Source organism: Haliotis rufescens, unplaced genomic scaffold, assembly GCF_023055435.1.
Source record: "Haliotis rufescens isolate VD_foot unplaced genomic scaffold, xgHalRufe1.0.p SCAF_11, whole genome shotgun sequence".
Lineage (NCBI taxonomy): Eukaryota > Metazoa > Mollusca > Gastropoda > Lepetellida > Haliotidae > Haliotis > Haliotis rufescens.
The window spans coordinates 9,934,359-9,949,761 of record NW_025963791.1 but is presented as its reverse complement, the minus strand read 5'-3'; the positions used below and the strand labels follow the sequence as shown (position 1 = coordinate 9,949,761).

General features: G+C 40.9%; 1 protein-coding gene across 5 annotated transcripts in view; it reads right to left on the bottom strand.

The window, feature by feature from the left end:
- LOC124146364 (cholesterol transporter ABCA5-like) overlaps positions 1-15,403 on the bottom strand; it is a 128,594-nt gene that overhangs the window by 42,778 nt on the left and 70,413 nt on the right. For 4 of the 5 annotated variants that reach the window (XM_048392195.1, XM_048392193.1, XM_048392192.1 and 1 more), the window contains 10 exons: positions 13,716-13,813; positions 12,326-12,707; positions 11,046-11,158; positions 9,068-9,288; positions 8,475-8,835; positions 6,612-6,759; positions 4,939-5,131; positions 4,082-4,140; positions 3,268-3,401; positions 160-312 (listed from right to left, as the gene is read on the bottom strand). In XM_048392195.1, coding sequence (XP_048248152.1) covers positions 160-312; positions 3,268-3,401; positions 4,082-4,140; positions 4,939-5,131; positions 6,612-6,759; positions 8,475-8,835; positions 9,068-9,288; positions 11,046-11,158; positions 12,326-12,707; positions 13,716-13,799 — 1,848 coding nt within the window. In that variant the 5' untranslated portion in view covers positions 13,800-13,813. Of the gene's footprint in view, positions 1-159; positions 313-3,267; positions 3,402-4,081; positions 4,141-4,938; positions 5,132-6,611; positions 6,760-8,474; positions 8,836-9,067; positions 9,289-11,045; positions 11,159-12,325; positions 12,708-13,715; positions 13,818-15,403 lie in introns of all 5 variants that reach the window. The other variant, XM_048392194.1, reaches the window with a different exon arrangement.

Below are 15,403 nucleotides of genomic sequence, written 5' to 3'. Positions count from 1 at the left end.
GAATATTATGCAATAACAGCTACATCATGAATATTATGCCATAACAGCTACACCATGAATATTATGCCGTAACAACTACATCATGAATATTATGCCGTAACCGCTACGTACATCATGCATATTACATCACATCAGTAGTGCTTCAGGAGCCAAACTTACAGCTTCCTCCTTGCCATCTTCCGCAACGCCCTTGATACCAGCAAACACAATGAGATGCTCCTTAGTGGTGAGGTCATCGTAGAGGATGTTGTGTTGTGGACACACCCCACACATGGCCCGAAGGCGCTCCATGTCGCCACTGTTAGAAACATCCTGGACAGGACAAAACATTGTTCTATCAGTATCATGACGTGTTTCTTAAAATTCAAACATACACTCGTTACGTAATGACGTCTTAAATTGAACGATACTCTTTTTGAGAGGGTAGAAAGACAGTTTGAGAAAAAAGATATATACTCTTTATTTATTGTTCTGATGTTTGTGAAACATTCATGAAATACCAAACTTAATCCCCCTGTTCATAACTTTGACTTGTCTGACACTGCTGATCAGACTGTATTCAGGGAGTCATTATTATTTAAAAATGGGTAAATATATTTAGAGCTTGTAAATTTTATTAACATTCCTAATGAGTCTGTAAATAATGTTGATATCTCATAAAATAAATAAAAGACTTGTGGTCGTTGTTTATCATTTAATAAACCACTGCAGGGAGAATGAACCAGGCATTTACGGCCTCGTAGTTTATTCTCATTGCAGTGTTTACTTGTATGATCACCACGACCACGAGTCATTTATTCTTAAACAAATTGAGAAATTGGATGCAAAAAATTAAGGTGTGAAATGCCAACACTAATGGTTGTAAGTTCCACTAAGTTTATCAAAATGGGAGACTGCACAGTGGATTACGGCACCTTACATGCCTGGACCACCTGTGCCTCTTGCAAAATGCCAGAATATGAGGCCATTGCTAGTTTATTGTTCAAGTTAGGAGGTTACTTCTATATTAAGGTTATGTCACTAGTCATTTCCATTGATGATGGAATATGTCCTTACACGGCAAGTTTTCATATATAATTAGTAATTTTGCTGCAACAAATGGCAATAGGACATTTTAATGATTTTATCAGCTTTTGATATTACAGTGAACTACGTTTATAACGAACACGCTTTTAACAAACTGACGGATATAACAAACTTGTTTGATCCGGTCATTTGCATATGCTGTATATATGCTTATAACAAACTATGGTTATAAGGAACTAAAATGAGTGGTCCCTTTGAGTGAATGACACTGGTGTGATATCGTACAGTTGTATGTGAATGACACTGGTGTGATATCGTACAGTTGTAGATGAATGACAACAGTATGATGTCATACAACTGTATGTGAATGACAACAGTATGATGTCATACAGCTGTATGTGAACGGATATAACAAACTTGTTTGGTCCGGTCATTTGCTGTACATATGCTGTATATATGCTTATAACAAACTATGGTTATAAGGAACTAAAATGAGTGGTCCCTTTGAGTTCGTTATAACCATAGTTTACTGTACATTCTTTAATATCATTACCAAATTTGAAAAATATCTTTAGAACATTTTGGATGACAGTTGATCATTGTGCAAGATAATGAACATCTGATAACATATTTTGTTGTTGTTTTATCGCCACAACAAGCAATGTTCCAGCTTGAAGATGATGGCCTGTAAACAATCAAGTCAGGACCAGACAAACCAATGATTAGTACAACACTGCTTGTTGTGGCAATAAAACAACAAACAAATATGTAACATCCCATGCCAATGGGGTACAATTACATGTAATCAACCAAGTCTCCAGGTCTGGCCACTCAGTCTGCTAAGTCACCTCATACAACAAGCAAGGGTTGCTGGGGACTAGGGCTGGGACGAGTCCAAATTTACTACCCGGGTACCCGATCCCCTATTACCTGGCCCTACCCGGGTACCCGATCCCCTATTACCCGGCCCTACCCGGGTACCCACTGCAGGTCTCAAGAGTTGGGAACAAAATGTCTGATTGGGAATTGTTTTATCGTAGGCCTGGCCAAAACTATTTAGATTAATGTATCAAACGATCAGTACACTGAAGTTGACTGAAGTTTTATCTTTACTCAAACATATACCAGTCAAAAGGAATGTGTACATCGTCAGAAAGAAATGCGAACATTAGCGACTTTTGTGGAACCAATAAGCTATAGTGAGTTTTTGTCATCAAACCACGGGTCCGGGTAGTCCTGTGGGTACCTGAGTCCTACTCAGGACCTACCCGAGTACCCGAGTTACCCGTCCCAGCCCTACAGTCTACTAAGTCACCTCATACAACAAGCAAGGGTTGCTGGGGACCAAGTCTGGAATCCCCACGTTATTTTCACTCATATTGTTCCTTTTCCAGACAGTTGTATATTTTGCACATGAAATCATTGTGAGGGAAGGATATTGGTTCAGTACTGTTTCAACAGGTTATATTATCCATCGGGGACACGGGTGGCCCAGTCGCCTAAGCACCGTGATTTGCATCCCTTGGGCATGCCCGAAACCTATGATTGTGGGTTCGAATCCCAGTTCGCCCCAATTATGTTTCTAGGTTTGTCAGCACCATAACTGTGTTCGTGGGTTTCACCAAAGTGGTAAACGTCTGAGACCTGCATCACTTCGGGCTTTCCTCCCACATTCAGCTGACACGCAGCGATATAACTGGAATACTGTTAAAAGTGGTGTTAAACCCAACTCACTCACTACTTATATTATTGATCATGAAGATGTTGGTCACTTTGGTTATGCCCACAATCCTGATTATGGTGCTCACAAACCATAGATAATTATCCCGGAAAATCCGGAATTTGATTGGTTGTTGGTTTGTTGTTTAACGCCGCACTCAGCAATATTCCAGCTATATGACGGCGGTCTGTAAATAATCAAGTCTGGACCAGACAATCCAGTGATTGACATCATAAGCATCGATCCACGCAATTAGGATCGATGACACACTTCAACCAAGTCAGCGAGCCTGACCACCCGATCCCGTTAGTCGCTTTTTACGACAAGCATAGTCACCTTTTACAGCAAGCATGGGTTGCTGAAGACCTATTCTACCCCGGAATCTTCACGGGGCTCTGGGATTTGAACAGCGGATCCTGGCTAGATGCAACTCTGACCACAGAAGTGCAGTGGTATAGGAGACTGGTACTCCTTAGTTCGCTGTAATCATAACACAAGCTGACTCTGACTCGTAAACTAACCATGTCGTAGATTGTAGCAGTGCCACTAGTAGGGGGAGTTAATCCACACAGCATGTTGATGAGAGTTGTCTTCCCTGCACCGTTGTGGCCCAGCAAGGCTGTGATGTGCCCCTCATACATGTCCAGGGAGAGCCCTGAAGAAGATGAACCTCTTGCAGCAGCAGTTTATACGTCATGTTTGCTTGTTTGTTTGTTTGTTGTTCAACGTCACACTCAGCAATGTTCCAGCTATATGACTGCTGTCTGTAAATAATCAAGTCTGGACCAGACAATCCAGTGACTGACATCATGAGCATTGATCTATGCAAGTGGGATATGATGACATGCATCAACCTCTTGTTGCCTCTTATGTTTGTTTGTTTATTTGTTGTTTAACGCCGCACTCAGCAATATTCCAGCTATATGATGGCGGTCTGGAAATAATGACAAGCATGGGTTGCTGAAGACATATTCTAACCCGGATCTTCATGTGTATTATACATCATGTACATGTGTTGGGAATGCTATGGTTTCAATAATCCTTCCAACGTGGATACAGCCTATTGGAGAGGAGAGGAGAGGTGACGTTCTTTAGTACACATTTGTTTTTTCCTTTCATATTACGTCTTTTCATAAGATTCAACTATAAATATTGCATACTTTTCACTTTTATTTCCTTCGTATTGTTTTACCGGCATCTGTTTGTTTTGTTTTGGGACCTTTATTAGTAACTTTTAATTCTTTATTCGTAACATCTGACTATTATTGCATACTTTTGTCCTTTATTTCAACTTTGTATTTTTGGACTGAATGGCCGTCCATAGATATGGCCTACCTCGGACAGCGTGGACTGTTTCTTCTTTGGATGGAAAATCTTTAGATATGTTGTTGATTCTGAAACGAAAACAATAATGCACTGAGCATTGGTACCTAACACAATACAACCCTCCCATAGTTTGAGTACCTTCAACATTAATCAATAGGTGGTGGTTCAATGGGGTTTAACTAGGGATCCGGAAACGGGCATATGCGTCGGACATGTCCGATTGGGAATCTCAAATGTCCGGTTTAAAATATTGCTTACAGGACATTTAAATTTTTCTGTCCGGACATTTTCAAAAACAAACAACGCTACCTTCGGGGTCAAAATAATTGATGAGCATTATCGCATCCCTTCAGCGAATTCAGGTGAATAAACAGGTTTAACAAACTTGGTCAATAAAAGTATGAAATTTGATACAAAAAATCACTAGACATGATGATTTAAACTCTTTAACCTTTGCACAAAAAAAGTCATGTGCATGTGTGGTGCATGTGTGGTGAGTGTGTATGTGTGTGTGTGAGTGTGAGTGTGTTTGACTGTGTGTGTGAGTGTGAGTGTGTTTGTGTGCTGTGTTTGTAGTGGTAGTGTTAGCCAACTGAGATACCTCATGTGGAGCTGAAGTATGCCTCAGTTTAACATGGATACCTCAGACACAGAACACTGACTCCGATCTGACCAGTCCTTGTCTTATCCACTTAATGCCAAGTGCCAGGCAGGGTAACAAGAAGTAGCATCTTGGAATGCCTATGATAAGACGTGCCTGGGAATCGAAACCAGGCAGATGTTACCCACTAGACCGCGGAGGCAGTCACACCAATCAATAGCACTGACTGACACATCTATCCCACTCTCTGATCAGTTGTGTTTACCGGACTCCTGCCTTGTCCTTGAGATCTTGGTGCACGGGTTCAATATTAGGATTGCTGCCAGTGAAAGAGCCATTGATGCTTTGATGGTCATTACTGGTAAGGGCAGATAACTCTGAATCCCCACTTCTCTTCTTTTGACAGTAGTAGGATGGCATGAGGAAATACCAGGGGGGGTATCGAGGACCGAATTCACCTGGAACCCACAAATGGTACATACAGAATAAGGGGGAGGTGGGGTGCGTGGGGATTTGTCTTGGGACTGTAACGTACTTTGCGGACCACACCCACACCTTTATTTCATGAGACATTTTTTTCCAATCACAGTAAAATCAGATCTTTGTTCTTGCTACCGCTAAACAAAGGCACACCATTACGGGTCAAGTCAGACTGACCTTAAACCGACCAATGGAATGACTGACAAGAAGTCAACATTAGCCAATAAGAAGGCAGCTTTCTCATGCTTTACAGCACTAATTTCAAATTGGTGACTACGCCTCAAAACATATTTTGACAAATTCTCGATTAAAGATTTCAAACCTGAACAAAAGAACATTTTGGAATGGCTAATAGATGTTATAGATTGTATGGATTCAGTCATTAAGCCTGTAACTATTGTTCGGAATACCCTGTGTTAAAGTTTTCAAGGTTGCATGATTAAAAATCACATTCTGACTGTCATTTTCATGGTAAGGTAAGCGACGCACTGATTGGTCGGATGAAAGGTCGTTCTGACGTGAACCCTAATGGGATGTCCTCAGATCTTTGTTCAGCGATAGAGGGAACTAAGATCTGATATTAATGAGATTGCATTTTTCCACTGCCGTAAAAAACAAGCAACAATGTTTCATGACCCCAACTCCTCCCTATAATAAGTTTGCAGTCCTTGAAAATGATCAAATTTATTAATAAATTATTTAAATAAAATAGTACTGCCATTTTTTCATGAAACATCTGCGTATGATCCATGTATGCATGTCTTTCACTAGAAAAACAATGTAGGTTTGTTTAGATGGTAACCTCCGAATCATGCACTCACACATACAAACTGTAGTATGTTAAACATGGTTAGAGTGCTCCCTATATGGCTCTGTATGGAGCTATGTCACTGTTTTCTACTCTGCACACTGTATAAGTAATAATTATATATGAGCTTGGTGATTGGTCCATATTGCCAATAGTAGCGAATTGTATTTCAAGATGCATATTTCCATGACACTGACGAAACATGGCTGAATGGCCATGATGGCCGAACACTCATCCGTCAAATGGCAGGACAGGATATTTTCATTCATAAAGAAAGGCAAGTTATGTTCATGATGTTACAGAATATTCTAAGGGAATGCCAGACGATATTTGGGAAGCTAGTGCCTGTCAAGCGAGGACGCCGAAACTGTTGTTTAATGCTGCACTCAGCAATATTCCAGCTATATGACGGCTGTCTGTAAATAATCGAGTCTGTACCAGACAATCCAGTGATTGAGCATCGATCTACGCAATTGGGATGCGATGACATGCATCAACCAAGTCAGCGAGTCTGACCTCCCGATCCCGTTAGTCGCCTCTCACAGGAAGCACGGCTGAAGACCTATTCTAACCAGGATCTTCACGGTTAAGAGGTAGATGTAACATCAGCAGTGGATGTAGGTGTAGGTGTACCGTCAGCGTTGACGTACCGGGAATGACATGGTCGAAGTATACGGCTATCACTGCATACAAGATGATGTCAACGACCAGCATGATGATTGGGCCAGACAGTGGAAACTCCCCCTCGGACATGTTGGCGAATGTCATTCCTCCTTTAGCAGTGTCCAGGTAAATACCCTGAAAGGTCAAGGATCATACAGATACCAAGAAACAACAATCACATATGCTGAACAAAAGAAGTTAGGGATCATGAGTATCTAGGGGGACATTGTTATGGAATTGTGTTCTCAGTCTTCACTACAAAAATATATCCCCCAAAATATTAGTGTTTCCTGCAGGTGTTTAGAAGGGCAGGTCAAATCTCTCACAAAAAGAGAATCACAAAGAACAAAAAGGGCAACCCTAAAGGCCATTGACAGAAACATGTTCGGTTCCTAATACCCTTCCTGGTTCACGTTCCGAATTACTTACCGTATTTCGACATAATAAGCGCCCAGGAAGCTCTCAAAATTAGAAATAGGGGGCTCTTATTAGAATATTATTTTGGTGAAATACAACAGAGTTGAAAGATCGTAAATTTCGTGGTTAATTTCCCATAATTAAGGATGCATATAACACATGTATTATACACGAATAAATAAGTCTTGTGTACATTGATCAATCGGAAGGGGTGCTAATTGGGATTGTTCTCTAGCCAATAAATTAGCAAATATTGCCGGAGGCGCTTATTAGAGCCAGGTGCTTATCACAGTCTTCTTTGCTTTCTTTTCAAAGAAGATGACAACATTTCATGGCTTACTCGTTGGCCGCTTGTCCCTTTTCCTCTTGAGACTTTGCTTGGTAGGCATTGTGTCACCAAATACCTTATTATAAATACTGACTTGCTAATTACTACAAAAAACATTTATATTGCGGTTTCATAAAGGGAGGTAACTCTGATTGGTGACTTTGTTAAAACGCCGGAAGATTTGGGGCAGGATTGCTGCGACTTCAACAATGTCAGGGCGCCAGATTAAAAAAAAGGGGGCACGACAGAAAAAAGGCAGGGTGCAAGAAAAGACAATGCCCCACTAAAACGCACCTGAGAAAACACTAAATATTCATGATCCCTAACTATGTTTGTTCAGTATATAACAAAAAATGAGTATAAAACGAGTCATCAGTTGGTAAGTATCTATTTATCTGATCCAAGTTGGTTTGTGTAACAAAAAACATCATAATTAGTAAACAGTTAGCAACATCTCAACCTGATTTTTATCATGTTTTAGGTCACACATTTTTTATTTTAATATTCACTGGCCCGTCACCCCTACTGAAAGCAGCCGGTCCAAGATATAAATTAAACATCAAAACACATTTTTTATATTATGTCTCCCGCTACTAATATAAACTCTCTTATACAATAAAAACTGTTACATATTAATTCCATTCAATAAGCCATCTGCAATGTTTAACTTCACAGCAGAATGACTTAAATAAATAAATAAATAAATAAATAAATAAATAAATAAATAAATAAATAAAGTTTGCCTCAGTTTCAACTGACACAATCTTCAATGAAGGTGTTCTTAGATCTTGTCGAATTTATTTGTTTGTTGTTTAACGCCGCACTCATTAATATTCCAGCTATATGACGGCGGTCTGTAAATAATCGGGTTAGGACCAGACAATCAAGTGATTGACATCATGAGCATCAGTACACGCAAGTGGGATACAATGACATGCCAACCAAGTCAGCGAGCCTGTCCACCCGATCCCGTTAGTCACCTCTTACAACAAGCATAGTCACCTGTTACAGCAAGTATGGGTTGCTGAAGACCTATTCTACCCGGATCTTCACGGGTCTCTTGTCCTATAAGTGTAAACCAACACTGGAGAGATGGTTACATTACCTGGTCTATGCCCAAGGCTAAAGCAACTGGAGACAAAAGACAAATGGCCCAGACTCCTCCTGGGGCATAAGGGTAGTGATAGCCATCACGAGTGGTCTCCCTTGTCAGGCTAACAGCAAAATACAGACAACTGATTGCTATGGTTGCGAAACTTGTGACCATGCCTGCTGCCTGCGCCTTGCGGAAGAACGGTGTGACTGCAAACGCCATGGTGATGATTGAGATCCCATATAGCAGCATCAACAGGAAAAAGATGAACAAATTGCTGCTTCTGCTGTAGAACCCGAAGCCATAGGCAATGATAGTGATGACAGCTGTTACCACGGCGATGAGTAAAGTGTATGTCAAACTCCATGATAACCTGAAGCATAAAGGGCCGCTGTTATATCACGTGTGTCAACATAAGGTAGGAGGAGAGCCTGAAGTGATGCAGGTCGACATGGCCCCGACAAGCTCAGAATCATGATAACAGCAACTCTGGGACTCAATCATATTTTATATATCTGATAACACCAAGCTTAATGGGGTGATTTGTCTACAAACCAAAATCAGATAAACAACAAAAAAACAATACAAGGTTGATTTATTCGTACCACAAAACGGAGTCCCTCAGGCCCATCATTTTCATCCCTTCCCGTATCTTCTTCTCCTTCTCGGCTACTATGTTGACAGTGAGGAAGTTCACGAAGGACGAGTAAGCCATAACAAAGTAGACCGACGCCAGATACTGGATGTACGTGACATCACTCCTAAATTCCTCCTTGGGCATCATCTGGACAAACACTTCCGGCAGAGAGAAAGTTGCAGATTTTTTCTGTCAAACATAAAATGTAAAAACAAGGAATGAAATCATGGAAATGTGCTCGAACAAAGTTTCCAGCTTCTAAAATACAATTCACCCAAACACATCGCACCATCACCATGGTCACCACTCGAACAAATGGGTCACGCACTGTAATCCCATGCATAGCGACCTACACGACCTGATCATGTGCATAAACCTGCCACATCATTCTCTTTCTAGGGTGGGGTTGTCAGATGGGCATATAGTGTGTGAGACAGGATAAGTATATAAATATACAATTTATTGGATTCACAAAATGCATTTATCCCACAGTTGGAAAGTTGGATGCAGATACCCTAGCCTATATTAGACTACAACCATGAGACAAAGAGGAAGAAGTTGGTTCAAAACAGTGAAATAAATAAACATTTAAAACACTGCCTTGTGCCGAAAATGACACTTGTGGGCAGAGTGAGTGAGTGAGTTGGGTTTAACGCCGCTTTTAACAGTATTCCTGTTATATCGCTGTGTGTCAGCTTAATGTGTGAGGAAAGCCTGAAGTGATGCAGGTCTCAGACGTGTACCACTTTGGTGAAACCCACGAGCACGGGTATGGTGCTGACAAACCTAGAAACATAATCGGGATTCGAACCCACAATCATAGGTTTCTGGCGTGCCCAAGGGACGCAACTCTGCACAGCGAATCATGGCACCTTAGACGAATGGGTCATCCTTGACCCCCTTGTGAGCAGAAAAAAACCCACCAAAACTGGTAATATGATCCTGATACGCTAGTCAAACGTAACAGCATGAAATCAATTATAACATACAGAACATGTTTTCATGTATGACACCGCAACATCAACGACCATGTATCTGTAAAGAATCAGCGGCACACATATGACTAATAATCAATCCGGAACAGGTCACCAGTCAATCGATTCTACAAGACAGGACACAACACTCTCTCCCATGGATAACAGAGTGCATTGGCTTGGCATCTCTTTTAACGCTTCATCAAAGCTATGAATCACGCCCGAGAGATTGAAGCATGCCAAGACGAGAAGAGGAACGATCGACAATATCCAGTAGAGGGTCTTTGAGCCAGTACCAGACAACACAAATGCACAAGGCATAGGTGAGCGGAATAAATAGTCGGACACCATTGAAACGGGAACCCAAATAATCAACGAAACAATAAACACAGGAGCAAATTTCCTGACTTAAGATAAAGACCCTTCAATAATAGGGGAGAGAGAGACTTTGCTATGCAGGGCCATGGTAGAAGCAAGGGCTCTGGTCTCATGAGGAATGGACGCAATAGGTGGAGGCAATCTAGCAAAGATGTAAGCCCGTAGGACGATTGAGCAGAGCCAAAAGGGTATCATGGTAGGAAACTTCGGTTAAAGTTGCTGTTGAGAGAGGAATGAAGAGTCTCTTCCAGGAGTGACAAAGTGGTCTTGCATCACCAACAAGTGAGCAAGTATGGTTTTACGCCGCTTTTAGCAATATTCCAGCAATATCACGGCAGGGGACACCAGAAATGGGCTTCATTGTACCCATGTCGGGAATCGAACCCGGGTCTTCAGCGTGACGAGTGATAGGATAAGAAATGACCAATGGTGTCTATCCCTGAGAAATGTGCTCCACATGGTCAAATGATATTCTGTCGCTGGACACAAGCCTTTATCATGATCATCTGTGTTTTGAATCATGTTTTATATTTTTCTAACTTATTTCTCAAACTGGACTGTTTACATTTTTATTGTGATAAAATCCTGTCTTACCTTGATAAATGCAGCTTCAATGGCACGCTGAAGCCAAGCAAATCCAGTCGTGAGATATTTATTGGCCTTGCAGTTAGAATCTGTTGCAGCCCTGTCGGCCTTGAGGCATTCACCTAAAGTCAGATATATTCAGATTTAAGCAACATCAAAGAACAAGTTGTTGAGGCTTTGTCACTTAGTACATTATTTAAAATTGACAATAGTATACCTTACTTGTTTCTACACCATGAACACCAACAGAAATATTTACTGCTCATTAAAATCGGAACCATATATGAATTAAACAGGTCACAATGCAACAGAGGTGGTTCACCTGAAGTGTTTGAGAATTATTGTGTGTGACACTAAATATCAAAGTATACATAGTTTGAAAGTGTCATATGAACAAGTTAATACTCATAACATCATCCTTTCTGTCAGATACTACAAGTAGAGTGTGGTTTTCTGCCCATCTAAGCAAAATACTGAGTTCGAAATTAAGCATAAAAGTCAAGGCGTCTTTGTCACTGCCCTTATGCTAAAAGGTAAAGATTAGGGGGTCCCTAGGTTCAAATACTATTGGAGTAACCCACAAGGCGTCCAGTACCCCTCTTAAATTCGAGGAGCATGGGTGGCAATAAAGATACAGCGTTTTACAATTTATTGCAATACACTTTTTTTTCCAATTCATTTTGTGCTGCAGTCAGCAATATTCAAGCTGTATTATGTCAACCTGTAAATACTGAAGCCTGGGCCAGACATTCCAGTGATTGACATCATGAACATCGATCTATTCCATTGGGATACGATGACATGCATCAAATGAGTTCTTCGTTACCATCACAAAACTGAACATATACATTGTGCAAACACACCCTTTTCAAACATCATCATCATCATCATCATCATCATCATCATCATCATGTGTACAAGAACGCCTCCATGGTCTAGTGGTAGAGCGTCCGCCTGGAGAGCGGAAGGTCCAGGGTTCGATCCCGGGCCACGTCATACCAAAAGATGGTACTTGTTGTTACCCTGTCTGGCGCTCGGCATTAAGGGCTAAAACAAGGACTGGTCGGCTTGGAGTCAGTATACTGTGTCTGAGTGGCGTATTCATGTTAAACTGCGGCATGGTATCTCAGTGTGCTAGCAGTATTAATCGGCATCAGTCCGGACCAGCACAAGCAGCCACACACACACTTGCATGCACGTCGCTATATAAGTGCAATAATCTTGGACGCGACGTTAAAACCCATTTCACCTCACCACCTCATCATGTGTACAAATAATGAATTACATACCTTTGCCAGTGAACAACTTAGTACTAAGTAGGTCATCATTGTACGTTGTTCGTATTGAATAGACAGGATTATCTCCTGTGTCATTGAACACAATCCCGGCTGAGACATTGTTTGAAGTTGCTTTGTACAAAGCTACAGCTTCAGCTTCTGTGGCGCTGTAGATCACATTGAGGCTCCCAATGTAACCTTCGACATTGGCAATAATATCCTTGACTTCTGGTGTGTCTGGCACCACCAGGATGTTTCCTTTGGTGTTGAGGATGAAGCGTGGGTCTGTAAGATTGTACTGGGGGAACTCCGGGGTCGGGGGAGTCGTACTTGGCTTGGCGAGAGTTTTAATAAGTGAGAGGAGCAGGACAAAGTAGATTGGGTAAAACAGCTCCTGGAAGTCAAGGTTAAAACAGATGTCAAGGTCAAGTGAGTACCGTATATTGCTGTGTATAAGGCACATAAGGTACATGATGAGAATGTTTCAGGAAGACTTGGCCAAGTTTGGCAAATTATATTTGTCTAAGAATGTTATTATTTATATTACAACCAACTAACAACCTAACCAAACCACTGGAATGAGTGAGTATGGTTTAACGCCGCTTTTAGCAATATTCCAGTAATATCACGGTGGGGGACACCACAAATGGGCTTCACACATTGTACCCATGTCGGGAATCAACCCTGGTCTTCGGCGTGATGCGCGAACGCTTTAACCACTAAGTTACCCGACCGCCCCCTAAACCACTAGAGCTGGGACAATACACCAACTGTTCGATCCGATATGTATCATGATACCTTACTCACGATCCGATACATATCACGATACGTGCATGTGCTCTTATCTGTGGTACATAAGCCATCATAGACAGTATGGCCAAATACCTGGCACACTGATGATTAACAGTTTTCAGTGGTAAGTATGGCTCATTACGGATGACAATATTAATGTTTTCACAAGCATTTAAGTTAAGAATCAATATTTTTTACTCAGTGTGCTACTGTGATCGATACTTGTATGGAGAAGAAAAAATGGCAACCCACTGATGCATCGGTGTATCGTCCTACCACTACAAACCACATGAAATATCACAAAAATCTGCCTTGACTGACTCATAAACTGAAAATACTTTGGTCCTTCTTGTGTGAATCATGTTACTTTTGAATATGTTATAGAACATAATATAATACACAAACCAAAAGACAGATCTAGTTTCGGTTTTGTGAGTAAATGAGCGAGCAAGCATATTGTTACATGACCAACGTGCAGCCATTGTGGCCATCAAATCATAATTTGAGTCCTTTCTTCTGAAGAATCATAAAACCTATTCTACCATCATATCTCCATGTGGAATATGTTATTACTGATTTTCTCAATATACAATCACATTCCACCACATACCTGTATAAGCTGTTTCTTGTTCCGCTTCTTGAGGAGAATATTCCTCCAAAGCAAAGCTTTCAGCTGCCCGAATAGAGAGGACATTGCTCTGGCTTATTCTAAAACAAATGAAATATTTGCATGAACATAAAAACGAGTGAGTGAGTGAGTGAGTGAGTGAGTGAGTGAGTGAGTGAGTGAGTGAGTGAGTGAGTGAGTGAGTGAGTGAGTGAGTGAGTGAGGTTTAACACTGTTTTGATCAATAACAAAGACATGTCAACTTGATGTGGGAAGAAAGCCAGGCGAGTGAAGTGATGCAGGTTCTAAATGTTTACTTTCGTGAAACCAATGAGAACGGGTATGGTGAGTGACCAGGGATGGGTATTGGAGGTATTAAGCGTATCACAATATTTTGCGATGCACATGGCCGTATTGTGATACTTGTATATTGTATAATCCTAAATTTTGAATTTAGAAAAATCTGAAACATCAATGTAATTGGATGGAAGTTCACAAATAGATCAAACAAGGATGCTGGTACAACAATATGTTTATTCATTTTATTTATTTATTTGATAAATATTGGAGCCCTGGAAGCATGCTTCGGGGCAGCGAGGTAATTGGCAAGTGTATGACATGAAACACATGACAAAAGTCGTTATTTCAAATCACCCGATATACTGAGCATGAAAATATTACATTGTGATACGTATCGAGGAAAGAATGAACCTCAATTTACCGATATACTGGTAATACTGTGCACCCTTAGCGCTGACACATCTGGAAACAATTCAGGGTGAACTGGGATTCGAAACCACAATCACAGGTTTCTGGCATGCATAAGGGATGCAACAGACATTGCGTCTTGTGTACAAGGCGTACCCTATCACATTCCATACCAAACAAGAATCATCAGAAGATGGCAAGTCCCCCCCAAGCTATACAAATGTGAAAAAACAAATCATCTGACTTATGCTTTAAGTCCAACTTGTTGAGATTATTTCTATCTTATATGTCTTGTCTGTATACAAGAGCTGTTTTTACCCTGTCTGGCGCTCGGCATTAAGGGACTAAAACAAGGACTGGTCGGCTCGGAGTCAGTATACTGTGTCTGGGTGGGGTATTCATGTTAAACTGCGACATGGTATCTCAGTGGGCTAGCACTATAAATCGGCATCAGTCCGGACTAGTACAAGCAGCCACACACACACACACACGTGCATGCACGTCGCTATATAAGTGCAATAATCTTGGATGCGACGTTAAAACCCATTTCACCTCACCTCACCTGTATACAAGAGCAGTTGTTGAGCTATCAAAACAATACCATGGAATTGGGATTCGGAAGTTTGTATTTCTACGTCAGGTACACACCACTATGAGTCAAAATCAAACTTGTTGCCATGGAAACAGAAAAATCATAAATTCTAAAAATCCCTAAATAGCAAAAGGCACCAGTTGACAACCCGGTCTTTGTGTGTGCAGAGTTTCAAGAAAGAGAAAAGGTTCAAAGTCAAACTTTGAAACAGGAAGATATTAATTTTACAAAAAGTTCCAAATAGCAAAAGGCACCTCTTCCATGTCTTCAGCCCTTAATTAATGCATGTACCAAGTTTAGATGAAAAATGTTAAGTAGTTTTTTTAATTCTGCTCCAGAAACAACACCTACATATGTTTCAGCTAAGTCTTACTTCTTTCCAATTGGAAAC